The 19,414-nt window shown below is 45.8% G+C and overlaps 1 protein-coding gene across 6 annotated transcripts in view; it reads right to left on the bottom strand.

Moving 5' to 3' along the window:
- Positions 1-2,348: 2,348 nt before the first annotated feature.
- Cipc (CLOCK interacting pacemaker) overlaps positions 2,349-19,414 on the bottom strand; it is a 76,930-nt gene continuing 59,864 nt past the window's right edge. The window contains exons 1-4 of one of the 6 annotated variants that reach the window (XM_051196100.1): positions 17,704-17,821; positions 11,158-11,345; positions 5,763-5,932; positions 2,349-3,263 (exon numbers count right to left, since the gene is read on the bottom strand). In XM_051196100.1, coding sequence (XP_051052057.1) covers positions 2,370-3,263; positions 5,763-5,932; positions 11,158-11,293 — 1,200 coding nt within the window. In that variant the 5' untranslated portion in view covers positions 11,294-11,345; positions 17,704-17,821 and the 3' untranslated portion in view covers positions 2,349-2,369. Of the gene's footprint in view, positions 3,264-5,762; positions 5,933-11,157; positions 11,346-11,443; positions 11,581-15,155; positions 15,272-16,634; positions 16,683-17,109; positions 17,276-17,703; positions 17,822-19,414 lie in introns of those variants that run through there. The other 5 variants (XM_051196095.1, XM_051196099.1, XM_051196096.1 and 2 more) reach the window with 5 other exon arrangements.

Below are 19,414 nucleotides of genomic sequence, written 5' to 3'. Positions count from 1 at the left end.
AACGTTAATTCTATAACCAATTCAATCAGGAACCGTTCTGCTTCTGTGTTCCAGCATTGCCAATACCACCTGACAAAGGATCTCCTATGGGTTGGCCTGAGCTAAAACTGACTTCTCACCTTGGAAAAACAAATGCCCTGCACAATGCTTCATAAGGACTTACAGCATGCACCACGGAGGCCATTGCTACTTACATTACAGCTTTGGGTGGCCAATGAAGATCTTTCCGGTCCACTCCGTGCTTCCTCTAAGTGCTGGTCTAGCCTCTGACCTCAAAGGATTTTTCCTTTTAAGATCTGGCTTCTCTGCTGGAGCCCATCTGCTTCCAGCTCCACCAGGAACAGAACACTGCACTAACAGCCTAGATACTTGCAGCTATGGCTCTAAGGTCACGGAGGAGCAGTGTCTGGGGGTGCTAACCCTCCCTGCCACTCAGCAGTGAAGATCTACGGTGGCTTTCATCTTTTATGGGGACAGGGAGGGAAACAAAGTGCAAATCTAGGAGGAAGAGTCCAAGAGGCTTACAGCTCCACAGAAGGGTTGCCAGAGGAGTACATTTGGTTCTCATCAAGTGCTTCCAGCCTGATGCTTGGTAAAGCTCATGGATGGTGCCCAGGCAATTCCGAATGCACCTGTCTGTACAGCTTTCCTGCCAAACATTCTGCCAAAAAGGAAGCTTCCTAGTGGAGTGGCTATGATACCACACAGATTTAGGGGAGCGTATCACAAGGAGCTGGGTCTGCCCAGAGACAGTGGCTCTGCCTTTGTAAACTCTTTCAGAAAGCAAACAACTTTCAGAAAGCAGGTAATAATTCTGTGTTGATCAGAGTAGAGAGAGACCCCCATGTTGATTATTTTCCAACCAGTCATATCCAAGACATGTCTTTATAAACACAGTAGAGTCAACCTGAATCTTACTTTTTAAAAACTGTTAGAATTACAACAACTCCCTAATAAATGGGACCCTTTACTCTGGACCTTGTAAAGCCCATGAGCTCTGTCTCTGCAGATAGATGATGCTCGTCATAAAACCAGGTTAATTTGTAAAAACCAAAGATTCTTCAGGAAGATGAAAATTTTGAACAAGGGGATACACCTTTGACTCCTTACTGTTTAGACATTTAGTTCCCAGCACAAGGAAGCTGAAAGGAATGTGTCCTCTGGAACCTCCTCACATTTTCCGTCCTAAGGTCAGCCTCAGAGAACACCACACTTCAGCTCTGCTGCTACATCTAACAGGAGACACAAGACTTCCACACTGGCTCCCCATCACCACAGGGGATGAGTGAAACTCAGATGTGAATGGAGAAGGGTCATTCTCCCCTCAGAAACAGCTGGGTGAGGCGCAGCAGAGGGTAGCTTACACCAGACTCTGAGGACCCACTGATGCCATCTCAGGCTTTTGATTGTGTTAATGTTGATGGTGGCTTGTTTTTTAATTTCATATTCATTTATTTATCTAGTGTGTGTGCATATGTGATGGACAAACTGTAGTAGTTGGTTCTCTCCTCCTACCATGTGGGTTCAGGGGGATCAAATTCAGGTCATCTGACTTGGCAGCAAGTACCTCTTGCAGTCCTGACTCAAGCTTTTTAGATGTAAAGACAGGTTGTGCTATTTCAAGCATGAATTAACAAAACTTTCCAGCTAGTGACAAAATAATGTTGGCTTCTTTGAGCCCTTAATCAAAAAAGCAACTCATCAAATACAATCCCAGATGGTACTAAGTCAGCCTATATTTTAAAAGTCTGAATGATGTGCCTACTTGTGTGAGATCTGGTGTGATCAGTGTAAGTCAGATGAGATGGCTCTGTCCTTTCTTCCTTGACTTTCAAGTGCAAGAAACAAAGCTTTATGTGATTAAGTGCTTGCACCCAGGCACAACCTGTGCCCAAAGCATTTTAGGTTTTGCCCAACTGGCACGATGCCTGGTAGAATACAAACACATCCTCTTACTTTTCTCTGTGACTAAGACACTTGAAGGAGGGCCATGAAGGGATCCTTAGGTTTGACAAGTGTCTTTCTGTACACTCATCCATGTCACTGTACCTTGGGTCAGGGATGGTGAGTGGGAAGCTGGAAGAGACCCACACAGTCATCTCTCCTTTGTCCCAAGATCTAGCTAAGTGCCCACGGGCTAAGGAAAAGGGACTCACAGGCACTCACAATTGGAGGTCCTCAGAGGAACATAAATGTGCTTAACCTGTGCATGAACCACAGATTAGGACGGCAGCCAGGACCTGGCATGTGGCTTTGTGAGTGAGTTGAGGAAGGAAAGCTCTTAAATAAGCTGTTGGAAATAAGTGTAGGTAGTAGTAATAGCAAAAGAGTTAAAGGAACCACTCAAATAACTGAAAAATGCCTCTGTGTTATATGTCTGGGTGATCAGACAACACATCTAGGTCACTGCCTGAATGACTGGACCCAGATGTTAGTGATGCCTGCAATTTGGCCCACGCCTGAGGAGCTCTGCTCTTGGTGGCCTCTATAAACATCTGGGCTTGCTCCTTCAGCTGGTCTAGTTCCACCTGAGTCGCTTGGTTCTGACGAATCAACTCCTTGGTTTTCAACGTGATTTCGAGCAAACCAGACTTGTGGAGGACCACTAAGGTATTCTGGAAGCGCCTGTGCTTGCTCTGCCTCTGCTCGGAAAAGAAGTCTGGGCTGCGGCAGAGGTCTGCGGCCCACAGCGGTGAACTGTAACTGGCCGACAGTGGCGACAGAGGGGAGCTGCTCTCTAAGCCATGCAGAGTGCTGTCTGACGCACACACAGGACTGGCAGGCGACGCGAAGGTCAGGCTGGGCGCCTTAGCCACATGACTGCTGGACACAGGCTGAAGAGTCTGTGGACTCCCACCAGCCCCCAGGGAGGGCACTCCTTGTAGAGCAGAGTCCTCAGTGAGTTTGGAGCTGGGCGGGGCTGGAGTGGAAGGGCTGCATAGCACAGGGCCAGTCTTGGCTGGCTCACTGGAAGCCAGGACCGGCCCCAGTCTCTCGGTACACACTTTCTTCTGTAACCCACTTGCTCCTCCTCTTTCTTCTGAGCTGGGGGGAAGGCTCCTTTTGCCTGGGTGGGGGGCTATTTTGGTGTAAGAATTTAGAATGGGCAGGTAGTTTCTGGAGTCTGACTTTTTCTCACCAGTGTGGCACGGGCTGACAGGGGATGGCACGGGTGGGTGAAGGACGAAGAGCTGTGGCTGTGCTGAGATAACCTCGAAGGAGGGCTGGACGGTCCATGACTGCAGCTGGGATGAGCTGCTGCCCTGCAAGCAAAGGAGAAGAGCAGCTGTGTTCAGGGTGGAAGAGTGCAGGCCCCAGCTCCACCCAAGGCAAAGAAGGCAGGTGCGCAGCACAGCGGCTTCTGCTGCTGGGCTTCCCCGCGCAGGGGAGCCCCTGTTAAGAGCAGGGAGGAAGTGACCTGAAATGCACTTATATCTGACATCATACAAAAATAGGAGAAAACAAAAACCAAAGACAAAAAAAAAAAAAAAAAAAAAAAGTTTCCTAAGGGGAAACTTGAGGAAATATCTGGGGGTCTTGAGGAAGTATCTGTGTGTGCCAGTATGTAGGTGGGTGCCAAACAGTGTCAGATCCCCTGGAGATGGGGTTACAGGTGGTTGTGAGCAGTCCAGCATGGGTGCTGGGACCAAATTTGGGTCCTTGGGAAGAACAAGTGCTCCCAACCACTGAGCTACCTCTCCAGGCCTGAAATACCTGTTTTTTATTTAAAGGCTATCATTCAGAAAAAGAAATTGGAGGTAGATGAAATAATGGCACAGTCAAGGTACAACTAAGACAACAAAAACCGAGAAAGTATAATATCCTGGCCAAAGTTAAAAGATGCCAAGCTCAAGCTGGGCTTGACTTCGATGCTGGGGTGCTTGCCTAGCATGCTGGGAGTCCTCTATTGGACCCCAGCACCACCTAAGCCCTGGCATTGGCATATGACCATCATCTTGGCATTCAGGTAGTAGAATGAGGAGTGTCAAGAGCTCAAACTCACCCTCAGTTACATGAGGATTTCAAGATCAGCCAAAACGACTGGAGACCCTGTCTCAAAACTAAGAAACTCCAAAACTAAATGAAACCCAGAAGAGGTTGGCTTGTCACTGAGCTTCCTAGCTCCTGATCAACCTAGCAACCTGCCATCTGCCCTGTGTCCCTCTGCTGGAAAAGCTTCCTCACTCCTGGAGCAGCCACCCCGGGCTGCAACACATGTGGCTTGTCAACACAGCCACAAAGGAGCAACAAAAAAGGTCAAAGGGAAGCAGAGAGGGAAACGGCCCAGAGTGAAAACACCCAAAGGCACAGGGCGGCACTGGCAGGCCGGGACAGCCGGGACGGCCTCACTTGGGCCATTCCTCCCCTATGCTCTTCCCTCACAGTGAGGAGAGCGAGGTTCATGCTGAGATGGGATCTACCAAGCAAAACATCGAAACGATTGTTCAGAACTCACCAGCTCCTACCTTGCTGATCTCAGTGTATATTCTTCAGAAGTGACCAAGCAGTGTTCAGATACTAAGGCAGTGTCTGCTATAGCCGTGTTCTCATAACCTCCGGCTAAGGTGGGAAGCTCAACGCTAAAGCCATATTCTCAATATACTTGTCAGTGCAAGAACTGTATCTATATTCAGAGTTAAATTACTATAAGTTTATAAATGCTATTTGACTTAAATCACTTTTCCATTCCCCAGACTTCTCTATCAGAGCTTAACCAAGTTTTTGTGACTGACTTCTCATTCTCAAACCCTACAATCTAACTAGTATTTTCATCCACTGATGTTTCATATCTAGGGATAACCACATATTGGATACAGTTCTGTGCTAGAGCCCAGCCCAAACTACTCAAAGCGTTAGAGTCAACGGTGAGGTCCCTGTTGGCACTGCCATTCTTAGCTGCCCTGTCACCAAGGTGTGGCTCTAGTTTAGAAACTGCCTCTGCTACCGAAGCGAAGATGTCCTTCCTGCTGTGTTTGCTGTCTTCTGCACAGTGTCTCATTATATACCCAGGCTTGCAACCCTCCCGCCTCTGTGCCTGAGGACTGGGATTACAGGAGTGTATTACCATGCAGGCTTACAGACATGTCTTATACTCCTAAATTCCCAAGTTAATTCAGTTTAGAGAGAGGCCCCCAGGGTTGTGGTGTACTACAATGGTGTATGTTTTCCTAACATATATATGCAGGGAGTGGCTTCAGTGCCTAGAACTGAAAAACCCTTTTGTTTCTTCCCTAAACTCTGCCTTACGTTAGAATGACCACTTAAGTGGCTTTTTGGCTTGGTTCCACTATACATTACTACAGGAGGTCAAGGTCCATTTAAAACTAGAAATACAAAGATAAAAATGTGAGAACATAAGCCCTGACTTGTGAACTTCTGGTTTTTTGTTTTAGGCATCTCTCTCTCTCTCTCCCGTGTGTGTGTGTGTGTGTGTGTGTGTGTGTGTGTGTGTGTGTGTGCGTGCGCGCGTGTGTGTGTGCATGTGAGCTCAGGTGTCCTCAGATCAGAGGAAGACAGGGTAGAGTATTTGTATCACACACACACACACACACACACACACACACACACACACACTTTAAAAAATAAATCCTAAAGAAATGTAAATCAGAAAGCAAACAAACAAGGGGCCCCCCTCTCCTGGGAGGGAGGTCCACATCAGTTTGGCTCTAGTGTTTCTGAAATCCTCCTGCACAGCAAGTGTTTGCACAGGGAAGTACAGAAACGTTCATCTGCAGACTGTGGATCCCACTGGTGCACCTCACCTGCTTGACCAGCACGTTCTTCATGACCACCATAGGGGACAGCGCAGGGAAGGCGGTGCTTGCAGCTCTGGAGCTCGGCCTCAGCCTGTCCTCCCTGCTCCAGCCCAAAGCACTCAGCATGTCCTCTGATTCCATCTGCTCTGCAGAGCTCAAGCATTCTGAGCTGCCATCTGCTGGGCAGAAAAAAGGGTCAGTTCACATGCGCTCTAGCTAATGGCTCATAACCCAGCCTGTAAAACAGAAAGGACTCCCTAAAACAGAAAGGAACATCTTTGATAGGTGTTTCTGTGGGTCCTCTTAGGTGGAAATTTCACTGAATGTTCATCAACCATCCCTCTTGCTCTAAAAGCGTAAGCCAGGCAGGGTTCCTGTGAGAAGACTCATCCCCAGATCATGTGAGAAGTGAGTTGAAGGCTCCAAAGTGAGATCATTGGTCTCATCCTATTATTCTAACACATTTTTGGTTACATTTGGTATGTGTGGAGGTGGAGGGGGTGTCTGGAGGTCAGAGGACAACCTGCAAGAGTCAGTTCTCTGCTACTAAGTTGTCAGCGTAGTGTCAAGTGACTTTACCTACAGAGCCATTTCATCAGCACTAGGTAATTATTTTTAAAATCTATTGTTGACAAGTGGGGAGAAAGTGTGATTCCAGGCAGAATTAAGATCTTTTGAGGCCCTGGAAACCACATGATAAGATTAAAGTATAAAAGCAAAGGCAATTAAAATTTATATCCATTTTAAAATGAAAGGAAAGCTTTGTCCTGAGTTTTCTGATTGAATGGTTAGTGCTAACCGTTGGGAGAATCTACAATTGCCTAGGAGACAAAGGCACAGCCGTGAAGGATTACCTAGATCAGGTTCTCCACGTCAGTGAGGGATTATCTCCATTAGGCTAATTGGTGTGGACAGACTCGGGTGCAGGCAGGACCACTCCCTGAGCAGGGACCCTTGTACATAAAGAGAAGGCAGTGAGCTAGCACCAGCACTCCTTACTGTGCTTCCTGACTGTGGGAGGAAAGAAACTGCCTCAAGTTCCCACTGCTGTGACTTCCTGCCATGTGCAACTATAACTCAACTGTGAGCTGAAATTAACTCCTTTCCATAAATTGCTTTTGTCTGAGTATTTATTTTATCACAGTGACAGGAAAAGAAATCTTAAGGCACTTGTCAAAGCTGAAGCTAAACTGTTTCTCTCTGTTGTCCCCTGCCACCCTGTTAAGCACCTAACTTTGCTGATGTCCTGAACACATGAGAGCTTACTGGGAATCCCGCACTAAAGGGAACAAAAGGGCGCTGCCATGGTTTGCATCCGAAGTGTCTCCCACAGGCCACAGGCCTGTGTTGTGAACCTTTGATCCCCAGTTTGTGGCTCTATTTTGAAGGCCAATAGGTGGCTGAGGGCAGGCCTTGGCGTGCTGTACCAGGCTTTGACTAGGGCCTGCTTTCTCTGCTCCTGTCCATTGCTGCACACTTTTACCTCCACAGAAGAAGCTGCTGGCCTGTACCTTCTGCCTCTAAGGATTGAGACCGTTGTGAGCAACACAAAACTTTCTGTTAGATATTTTGGTTATGGCAACAGGTGCAGGCGGGGTGGTTATCTGACTACAGTTCTCCCTATGTTAATTCCACATAAAACAAATACAGTCAGATACCTGCCAGAAGAAACCAAGAGACGGTTGTACCTTGCTACAGAGGTGTCTGGGACTATTCTAAACACTCACCAATGTGCAGCTCAGTTGATAGAGAGCTTTCTGGGCATGTAACAGCCTTAGGTTCTATATCCACCCCACATAAGCTAGGTCTGGTGGTACATGCCTCCACAAGAGGTAGGGGCAGGGAGATGAGGAATTTAAAGTCATCTCTGGTTACATAGAGAGTTTGAGGCTAGGGATACATGAGCACCACCTGAAGAGAGAGAGACCAGAACAAAGCAGGCATGGCAGCACACGCCTACAATCCCATCCCTCGGGAAGCTGAGGCAGAAGGACTGAAAGTCCAAGGTAATTTAAAGAATTGTACCTTGTATCTTGTGCAGCTATGTGATTAGAAAGGCATTTTCAACAGGTATAATCCCGAATGTCTAGTGACACTTCTCAAGACATAGCTGGTGGAGTGCATCCTTGATCAAACAGTTAATCCAAATGTATACTTCTGATACACTACCAGACCAGAACTACCAGACCAGAAACAAGTGTGATTTGGGAACAGAAATGCATTCTACATATAAAGAAGCCAGTGTCCTTGGAGAAAGAGCTACTGCAAGTCTTTGGCTTAAAAGGTACAAGATGAACCTAGACAGTTTGTAGTCCCCAAAAATGAAAGAGGTGCTCAAACACTGAGGGAGAAGGTATCAAAGGAGACAATGGCAAATATAACTCACTGGCCAAATTTGAGACAATGTAGGTAACAAAAATATAAGGTTAATGGACCAACAAACTAAATTACTACAGAATTCTACACATTCAGGGTGAGTCTAAAGCTTTGAGTAGTTTGGACTGGGCTCTAACACAGAACTGTATCCAATATGTGGTTATCCCTAGATATGAAACATTAGTGCACGAAAATACTAGTTAGATTGGGGAAATAATTAAAACAGAAAATACCATCCATCTTGATTTTGCAAATTTTGCTGAAATGCTTCTCAGCCAGCATTTTGGCTAAGATCAAGTATGAATTTCATCATATCCAAGGTAACTGGAATAATTCAGGCAGAGACCATGTCCCTGGAACCTGCCCCAAGAGTTCACTGGAACTTGCCTTCTGAAAACAGGAATAAGGGTGGTCATTTTTTATACCATTCTGTGTTCGAACAGTATTAAAACAACTGACCTGACAAAGTTAAAGACTTCAGAAGAAGGAACTAAAAGGTAATGGTCCTGGGAATTATAAATGGAAGGATTATGAGTAAAGTCGTCTTCTTTGACTTTCCCAAGTGTCTAAACTTCTACTATGCAGATGCATTATCTTTATGATCTAGAAACAGATCAAAAACAAATGTGATAAAGAAAGAAAAGACCTTTGACCTTGTTTTATAGGCTCCATTTTCCAGGCCCTTCCCCAGAATCTCTAGGAAGGTCTAGAAATCTAAATCTTTAATAGATGTTTCAGACGGATTTTATGCTGAGACAAGCCTGGTAAGTATCTACATTCTAAGCAGGAAACCCAAAGTGCTGCAGGCTGGCTCACCCTGCCCTGGGCTGCCCTGGCCCTGGGCAGGACATTAACTACTCTGTTCTAACCCCCTGGGCCAGTGCTGTCCCTCTCTGAATAATAGTCTATTTATAACTGAGCATCTCATTCAGCATGCCTCTGAGAAGAAAACGTAACAATCCAAGAAGGGGAGAGTCCTAGATTTCCTAACAGCAGCATTTCCCAGTATAAGTTAGTAAATCAGTAATACAGGTGGATTGTCTCTGGAGCCTGAGTAATACCTATAAACCTTTCCCTAGACAAACCTCCATTCTCGGGATAGTAAGCCCGAATCCCCTGGCATCATCCTGGTAATCTCCTGAGACAATAATGTTGACATTAATTCAATATTGAGAGTAGTCCAAGCCACTACCCTCAGTCATAGCAATGTAGAAATGAGATTCTCAGCAGGGAATTATGAGGTTGAGCTGGGGGTTACAGCCAGCCCTCCTAAGGAAGACTCTGAATGGCTATCAATAAAACTTGCTTTACTAATATTTGGTTTTTTTTATAGTTTGTTTATTTTTATTATATGGGCATTGGTGTTTTTAGGGCATCAGTGTTTTTTAACCTGCATGTATGTCTGTAAAACTGGAGCTACAGACAGTTGTGAGCCCCCATGTGGGTGCTGGGAATTGAACCATGGTCCACTAGAAGGCAGTCAGTGCTCTTAACCACTGAGCCATCTCTCCAGCCCTTTTTTATTTTTTAAAAAATTGGTTTTTTGAGGCCACATGTCACGGTGCATACCTTTAATCCAGCACTTGGAGACAGATCCTGTGTCAAGTAATAATGATGATGACGACAACCATGATAATGATAAATAAGAGATTGGTTGGGGGGGCTGTTTGTTTGGTTTTTATTTTTTTAGATGGGGCTCATTATGTAGCCTTGACGGTCTTAGAACTCACTATGTAGACCATACTGGGTTTGAACTCATAGAAATTCACCTTCTTCTGCCTCCCAAGTCCTGGATTAAAGGCGTATTCCACCATACACGTTCAAAGATTTGAGTATCTTTTATGTGTATGTGCCCATTTGTCTGTATATACATTCACTGTGTACATGCATGTGCCCTCAGAGACCACAAGAGGGTGTCAGGCCCCCTGGAACTATATTACAAGTGGCTGTGCGTCACCTGATGTGGGAGTTGACACTGCACTCATGTCCTCTGCAGAAGCGGTCAGTGCTCTTAACTGTTGAGCCACCTTCCAGTCTCCTGTTCTACTTTCTTATCTCTAATAGAGTTCACAATTAGGCCAGGTGTCTCACAGTCCACACACAAAGGGTCCAGTTATTAGGAAAAGCTGCTAGAAGGGGATTTTTAAGTATAGCAAGGGTTACCTTAACAAATGATAGTTGCTTACCACATAAAGATGGTTCAGCCAATAACAGACCACATTTGAGATGATGACTATACCATATAGCCTAAGTATGTAACAGGCTATATCATCTAGGCTTATGAAAGTACACCCTAGTGTTCACACAAGGATGAACATCCCATAAAGATCAGCTTCTTGTAACATAATACATGACTGCATTGCTTTTAGCTAACCTTCACTCTGCTACATGGCAACAAGGCACAGTAGTATTTTATTTTTCCTTTTTCCCGCCACGAAAAAAGGGGTTAACACAACAGAACTCTGAGTATTTTTAAAAATACTTGTCTTTGAGACAGGATCTCATGTAATTCAGACTGGTCTTGAATTCATACATAGCTAAGGATGACCCTGAATCTCCGATCCTCCTGTTTCTACCTTCCAGTGCTGGGATTGCAGGCGTGTGCCAGCCTGCCCAGTTTTATGAAGTGCCAGGGATCCAAACCAGGGCTTCCTGCATGCTAGGCAAGCACTCTACAACTCAACTATATTTCCAGTACATGTTTAAATATTTTTTCTAGTAACTAGTTTGAAATAAAGGATCCAATGTTTAAAGTCTAAATTGAAAGAAAGGGGCATCAAATTACTTTTTCAGAACTAACCCCATGGTGCCTTAATGGATATCTGCCATAAGACACCAGAATTAGTCCCCCCACCCCCTTATTTTCAGAACTGCTATTTTTAAGAGCTCAGATAGTTACTTATCCTGTGTGTGAAGGTTTCTTGTCATTTTTGTACGAGTGAGTTTCAGGCAGGAATGAGTTTCAGGCAGGAATGTTTTCATGCAAATCATTCGGTAAAAGGCAGGAGAAAAAGATACTGTTAACCTGAAAAGCCAGAGTCCTTGTCTGAGTCAGCAGCGGCCACACCGAGCGGCCGAGCTGCTCTTTCCATCTCTGTGCCTCGGCCCGGCTTGGCAAAGAGTCTCCGAGGGCTCTCTCTGGATGACATTTTCCTCTCCATGTTTCAGCGGGCTGGAAGCTGGATCACAGCTAGTCTTTGCATATGGATTGCTCTATGAAAAACAACAATTACATAAGAAGCCATTACCTTCAAAGTGAACCAGGTGAGCCAAATGGTGAAGAAAACAGGGGTAAAGAATGCTAGCCTCACCCACTTCAGCTACACCTCCTCTGTTGTCTCGGCTGACCAAGCTTCAAGTTTACTAAACAGAATGGTTTCCACCCAAAAGGAGGCTCACCATCCCCTTGCTGCCCTCTAATTCCATTGCGAATTCAAGCACACAAGCCACACTCAGTGGGAGCTTTGTGAACTACTAACAAAGGGACATTTGATTCGGCTTTTTGGAATGGGTAACCAAATAAACTTGCCCTCCTCCCTAAAGAGGGGAAGGGAGGGAAGGGGAAGAGAGGGGAGGGGAGGGGAAGAGAGGGGAGGGGAACAGAGAGGAGGGGAGGGGAGGGCAAGGGAGGGGAGGGGAGGACTCCTTTCCCAGTAGATAGCTGCTGGATCATGACCTAGTGCCTCCACTCACAACATGGCACTTCTTAAATTAAGCTCTCAGTTCTTAGAATGAAGTACTGAGAGAGTACAACCAAAGTCATACATACTTGTGTGCATACACACGTATATGCTACTTCAAAAGACTTTTTACATGTATTTATTTTTGTGTATGTGTATACATTTGCATGTGCACGCATGTGTGCAGGAGTTGGTTCTATCCTTCCACCTCATGGGTCCTGGAGATCAAACCCAGGTTGTCAGGTGGCAAGCACCTCCTCCTGCTGAACTGTCTCACTGGCTCTATATGCTCTTTTTTAACATAATAATTTAAAAAAAACCCACAAGGGGGCTGGAGATAGCTCATCAGTTAATAGCACTGGCTGTTCTCCAGAAGAACTGTGTTCTATTCCCAGTACCCACACGGCAACTCACAACTGTCTGTAACTCCAATTCTAAGGTATGACACCAATGCACATAAAAGTTGAATAAATTATTAAAAAAAAAAAAAAACAAACCACAAAACGTTTACAGCCCAAAGGTACAGCTCAGTGGTAGAATGATTACTTAGTATACTTAAGGCCCAAGTTTGATCACAACAAAGAAGCAAAAACCTTTATGTATAAACATATTTAAGAAGTGCTTATAGAGGATGGGCTGGAAAGTTGGCTCAACAGTTAGGAGCAGGTTTGATTTCTCAGCACCCACATGGTGTCTCACAACAACTCTAGTCCTAGGGAATCCAAATATCTGTGGGCACTAGGCATACAAGTGGTACATAGAAATGCATACAAACAAAACACTCATATATACGAAACAAAAATTTTAAACTGTAAGTGCTTATACTGCATAAGGGTATGTAACATTGCTGTTAATGTTACTCTTAAGTTTCACAAGATCCTCCTCAGTTATAATTCCATTTTGCAATGAAGCTCAGATATATTACATTCAGTCACTTGTATACATAAACAAACATGTATCAAGTGCCCCTATAAATTGGGCATTGTGCTAGACAGGATACAGAGTGAGTAGAATAATTGTGTGTGTTTGTATCTATCCTTCCTGCAGCTTGTGATCTAGTGAAAGGAACGGATATTAACCATGTATTCATATACTTGATGGCTATGTTGACAGGAGCTACGAAGAAGTAAGGCTGACAGTCTGGGGCACCAGGAAAGGGCCATGTGGCTGGAATCTGGAGGATGGGGAGTCAGCAGGCATTAGTGCGGTCAAAGGCTATAGGTGAGCTGTGCAGTGTGTTGCAGGCCAATGTGAAGGCTGAAAGGAGAAAGAACATGGTGTATGCAGAAGTGAATGGCCCAGATGGAGAGCATAGTGCAGGAGCAGAATACCATGCACCGTCAATGGGAGTGGGGGAAGCAGAGGGAAGGCAGGCGGACACACAGGGCAGACAGGCCTTGCAATCACACATGCTGGAAAGACTATGGATATTATTAACTAAAGAGCGGTAGCAGTGGTGGCACACTCCAAGAACTCAGGAGGCCAGGTCAGGGACCTCGGGGAGTCGGAGGCCAACTTGGTCTATATAGTGAGCTTCAGGCCAGCTAGGGCTACCTGGCCAGATCCTGTCTTAAAACAACAAAAAGGAGTGACACTTTGGAGATAAAGAAAACATGGTGCCACCGAGGAAAGCAGTAATGAAACTGGGCAGGCGTAAGCAAAGCCCAGAGATGCTTTAACTCCAAATCCACTCAGGACTCCATGCACCTCAGCCAAGCATCACTGTCCCTGGAATATCCTGAAGTGTCATATCTCAACATTTCTGCTAGTTCAGGACCCAGTGAGAAACATTAGAGGGAAGCCTCTTGGTGAAATGAAACAGGACACACATGCTTCCATGCACGCTTGAGTAACTTCTTGCTCACATATATACAGACCAGTGAGTGGTTCTCAACATATGGGTCTCAACCCCTTTGGGGGTCAAAAGACCCTTCCACAGGCTCTCGCATCAGATATCCTGCACATCAGATATTTACAATTCATGACAGTTATGAAGTAGCAATGAAACAGTCTTATGGTTGGGCATCACCACAACATGAGGAACTGTATTAAAGGGTCACACAGCCTTAGGAAGGTTGAGAACCACTCTTATGGACAACTGCAGTGGACTAAAGCGACAAACTGGTCTGAATGAGAGTAAATGCTAAATGACCGTACTCGCTACATGAATCCAAGTAAAAGTCATTTTGCCCCACATCTAACTCATTTAAAGTTTGCTAGCCTCATCCAGCTCATGTCAAATCACTCTTCGACCAGTCACATGCTTAACCCTCCACACACAATGATAAAGCAATGACACTGCCACATTTAACAGAGCACTATACAAAGGCAATGTCTCTCTGTTTCACAGCTACGTTGTCTGATAGCTTGAACAATCCTTGTTCAAAAGTGGACTAAAATATAACACTGTAGCCCTAACTAAAATAGGATCCTTTTGTAGGAAACCCAACAAATGTGAATAGTGTAATTTTCCCAAAACAATACTGTTCAAAAGTGAACAGAGCCATCTTTAAAATGAAACTAGATGTGGTTTCTGGAAGCCATTCAGCTAAGGAAGGTCTGACCAAGCTGTTGATCCAGATTAGAAGGGCAAGTCAAGTCAGGTGCAACTAATTAAGAATCTGAGAAAAAAAAATCCATAATATCTTACTGAACCCCGATTAAGTCTTCTGTGATCCTCCTGACAAGACAAAAAGACTACTAAAATGCTAGTACTGTTATTAAAATGCAGTCAATAGAGCTACAGAAAAACACAAATTTACTCTGGTTCAGAGAATGTACAGGCTAATGTTGACAACAGAACCAAAACACTAAAACTTTAATAAGTTATATTCTACAAGTTTAGATCCTAGGGAGTTGGTGGCAACTGGGAATAAAAATAACAAACTGCACACGTTGCCTTTAGAGTGTCTGTTTTGGATGCAAAAAGAATTAAAAATATGTAAGTCTCTCTTCTTGATAAAGTTCAATTTAAGCAGGAAAAAAGCCTCGAGTTCCAGCCAAGGCGGCCCATGTGAGTAGAAGCACAAGGGCTATACCACCTCCCTTCTTTGGGAGCGAGTGGGCTGGCACACACAGCACACAAGATAGAAAAAACGGAGGGGTGGCATTTCCCACAAGCACCCCTAAGCCCAGGACCAGGGAAAACATAAAAACTCAAGAAATCAAGAGGGTTTTATTGTCCCTCCTCAGCATTAGTTTACGATAAAGTTAGATAGTTACAAGCATTTGAAAATGGGTTGCACAGTCTTCACCTGCCACCTCATCTCTCTGCTTCCCAACAACAGTGGGAAGCCACTATCACTTTCTACACATCTCAGACCCCTGCACTCCACTCACTCACTCTGCATGAGGACTGATGCTCCCAAGCAGGCAGAGCCACGCTAATTGGGCCTCATATGGATATACATGTAACACATTATCCAAAAGGCTGTCAATGTGGGCCGTGTACAGTAAAATTCAAATTGGAAATTAGTCAACACATAAGTTCACATAAACTGGTACAGGGTAACATTCTCAGAAGTACTCCGTTGTTCACTTCTTAAATTAGAGTCATTATTCGTCTCTAGAACCTCACCAGCCGTTGGTTCTGGTTTCATTTTGTTTCCATCTTTGCAACAGACTGGTGAGGCATTTAAGAGAATACTAAATCTAACAAATCTCCTCTGAAAGCCAAAGCAGTTTAAGCAGTCACCAAAATACCTGAGTGCAGTTTTTCCAAACACCATGACCACTTCAAGATCTAATTTTCAGGTCTTTCAGGTCTAGTCCAATATATACCCCTTATTCTAAGATGAAACCATAAGGACAAATATACCAACCAAATTAAAAGTTGGTGTAACCCGCTATCTCTGGGGAGTTTTGAGTTTGGGACGAAAAGGCAATCAAAGGGTTACAGGGAAACAATCTGAACTACAGCTTTTAGCACTATCCTTTTATAGCTACTTGGCAACATTCCTGAGAGCTCACGTTCCCTTTAAATGTGTCACGTGTATGACATGCGTGCACAAAGGTGTGAGGTGAAAGCCCAAGCAAAGGCTTATATAGAATAAAGTGATAAGGCCATAGACAGTAAAGCCTTTATTGGCCACAAAACCACAAGTAAGCCCAGTTATAAATGTATCTGTAGGTTTTCTCTGAAGTTGTTTTCTTTTGAGCTGCATTTCCACAAATACCATTCCAGGAGAATGTGTATTTTAATGACGGAAAAACTGTACCTGCCTACGTGTCTATTATTCATAATCTCCTTCACACTCCTTCCCATTCTCAAAACTGGCTGAAAAAGTCATGTCAAAGACTTCCACACGGTCACACGGTTTCCCGTGGCTCTCTCCATCCTCATCTTTTAAAGGGGGCCGTGTGATTAGAGAACGTCCTCAGATCACTTGGAAAGGGGGCTCACATTAACAGTACCCACCTATCCGTTCGCACCAGCCCACATGACATCTGTGCCAGGCAGCATGCACACCCTCCAGGCATCAACTAGTCTGCCAACTCAACAGGGCAGAATTGGGCAGACCACAGGACTATGCTGTGACTGGCATACCACCAGTCTCCAGGGCAAATGCCCAGGCAATGCCTACTGCCAGGACTTGGGCAATAAACAGAGAGCTTGGCTCTGGCCTGGGTCCTGAGTCTGGATCAAAACTGCCCTACCCACCCACTAACCATTGACTTCTTGGCACTATCCACCTTCTTCCTCGCATCCCTCCTTGGCACTACGCCTGCCTAGCTGGCCTAAAGTAGGGGACCGCAGGCCTCAGGAATAGACAGTGCACCTGTGTCTGGGCATAACTTCTAAATGAAGGTCCTGGACACTCACCTGGACTTACTCACTCGGTAAGTAGCCCTCGTGCCCACCAACCAGCCCGTTCCCAGACCCCCTGTGCTTACAGCCCAGCAGGCCTTCAAGGCTGTCCTCCTGCAGGAGCCACGGCATCCAGGGCCAGGCGGGGCACACGTGCCCTAAGGGACTCACACCACTTGCCACACACACACAGGCCCCTCCCTACACACGGTCTCTGCCTCACCCCAGATTCCCTTTCCCACGCCGGCCCGACCCTTAAAGCAGAACAACTAAATGGAAGGCAGGGATGGCGAGTCCCTCTGCTCCCAAAATTTGGCGCCCCTCTAGCCCGTTCCCCCAAAGTCCTGGTTCTCCTTTGTGTCCACTTCGCTCTCCTTCCTCTTCCACCTGCTTCCACCTGCGTTCTCAGCGCTCCCGGTCCCAAACCCTCCCAGTGCCGCCATCCCAGTTCCCACGGTGCCCGGAGCTTAGCGAGCCCTGCCTTTCTCACCTACGGCCAGGGTCGCCGCTCCACCACCAGCCCGGCGGGTCAGGTGGCGCATGCGCGGGCCGGACCCCACGACTCCATGACAACCTGACATTCGCCGGGTCTCCAGCTATCCCGCAGGCCTCCCGCCCATTTCTCCTCCCCCTCGCCAGTCACGTGGCCCGGCTCCACGGAACCCGCACCATAGAGACTGCGCGCTGTGCTCCTAGAAGGGCACTTGGAGACCCGCCCTCCCCTCCCTCCCACTTCCTCTCTCTACGCCGGAAGACGGCGGGGAGAGCGGCGCTCTCTCCACTGCGGCGGTCCTCTCTATGGTCGGCGCCTAAGGCCTCGCCGCCATTTTGCCGAGTTATCGTGCTGAGAGCCGGCGCTCATGACTGGGGTTGGAAGGCAGGGGTGCTGGCTGTAGCCACACGGCAGGAGTCGGGATTCGTTTGGGGGCCCTGAAGGGAAGCTGCCCTCGGGGCGTGTCCCCTCGACGCCGTTAGGGGTGGGCACCGGAACTGCTCGCGCCCGGCCTGCGGGGGCTGCGGCACCCAGCGTGGGAGGACTCGCTCGGGCTGGCCGTCGCGCGCGGTGTCCCTGCAGCTCGCTCACATTTTTGCCACGCCTGTCGCCCGGTTTGTCTTCCCGTCAACCCTGCAGGCCGTGCACGAGGACTAGACGCAATGAGCATTTTAGTGGGACGATTCCATGCCAGTTGATGGTTGGCTCGCTCTGCCTCGTGCAGTGGGAGGTGTCAGGGTTTATAGACGAAGTCCCGCAAGGGGAGTGCTTCACAGCTGAAAAAGAGCAAGCCTAAGCTGACAGTTCGAGGCCGCTTCTGTAGCGGCCCATGTCTGTCCGACCGGGTGCTCCAGAAAGAGCTGTTAACTAAAATGAGGATGCTATGGTTTCAGGCGCACTGGCGGCATTACAAGAGCTCAGGGTCCACAGGGCAGCTAATGGCTACTTCATTGAACAGCGAAGGTTATCGCACGTTCTTGGCACTAGTTGCAAATAATTAAACTGGACATGTGGATCTAGATGGCGAACGGTCCTGCATTGGTAATCCAAGCAGCTTAAAAGGTCATAGTTAATCACATTATTCATCCAGATACAGATAATGCTAATTTATTAGTGAGTATGAATGTGCTTATTACCATAAGCCCTCCCAACAAGTAATAATTGAATGCCTACACCGTTAAGACTGTTGTTTGGGAAATGGAGGAAATGAAGGAAATGAAAACAATGATTAACCGTTATCAAATCATTAAGAACTGTAGCTTTACTTGTATTTTCTCAGGATGCCCCAACAATTGTATGGTGTAGGTGCTGTTATACTTAGTTTATAAACTAGGGAAGTCAAGTTTGTGCCCATGATACAGCTGCAAAGCCTGAGCCCAACAGGGAAGACATACTGCCCCTAACTAAAATGATCTTTGCCTTCAAACACCTTAAAGATCAAACACATGAGACAAAATGGTCTAATAACCAACTTGAGAGAATGTTAAATGCCAAAAAAAGTGAACAAATCAATAAAAGTAAAGGAGAAAAAATTACTCAGCTTGAATTGTTATTGAAAGAAGAAGAAACTAGGTAAAGCTTAAAGACAGATAAAAGTCAGTTTATAGTAATGCAAATGGAATAATGCATACAGGCAGAAATTAATAAATGAAATATGCAGAACCATGAGGAATGGCTTTGTCTTGGACCTCAAAGGGGGAAAATAAGTCAAGATTTCCCTTGCATATTAGCAGACAGCCATTATGTAGTAACTACTTGAATTTCAAAATAATATCAGTGGTATTTATAGATAGGTGTCATTTTATGATTATTTTACTCTATGGTTCTATATGAAGAAGTCCATGGAAGTAGATAATATTGTTAGGTAGCCAAATCATTGGGTTTTTGTTTGTTTGTTTGTTGTTTGTTTGTTTCTCCCTTTATGGATTTCCCAGGGCTGTAAATTGGCCCCTGTAAGGTCAGCTTCCTGGGGCCTTTAGTCATTATTCTAAGACTCTTGGTTGGGCTAAGGCCCTGTAATGAAGAGTAGATTTTGAAGCATGAATCTTTTGGGTTTCGAGTCTTGGCAGCTTGAATCCTCTCCAGTACCCCTGGAGGCTCAAGATTTATATTGCCAACACTATTTCCAGCAGGGGGAGACATGCTACCTTCAATGCTGCACTAGAATTTTGGACTAGATTCCTACCTGTAAGAGCTGGGTCAGAAACAGCAACTCTTTCCAGTCTACTTTCTCACCTATCTGTATAGGAATTGACTTTTTAGTCTCATGTAAGGTAGCATGAAGAGTTAGCTATGTATGTAT

The sequence above is a fragment of the Phodopus roborovskii genome, unplaced genomic scaffold, assembly GCF_943737965.1.
Source record: "Phodopus roborovskii unplaced genomic scaffold, PHOROB, whole genome shotgun sequence".
In the NCBI taxonomy this organism is placed as follows: domain Eukaryota; kingdom Metazoa; phylum Chordata; class Mammalia; order Rodentia; family Cricetidae; genus Phodopus; species Phodopus roborovskii.
This window is presented reverse-complemented; position numbering and strand designations above follow the sequence as displayed.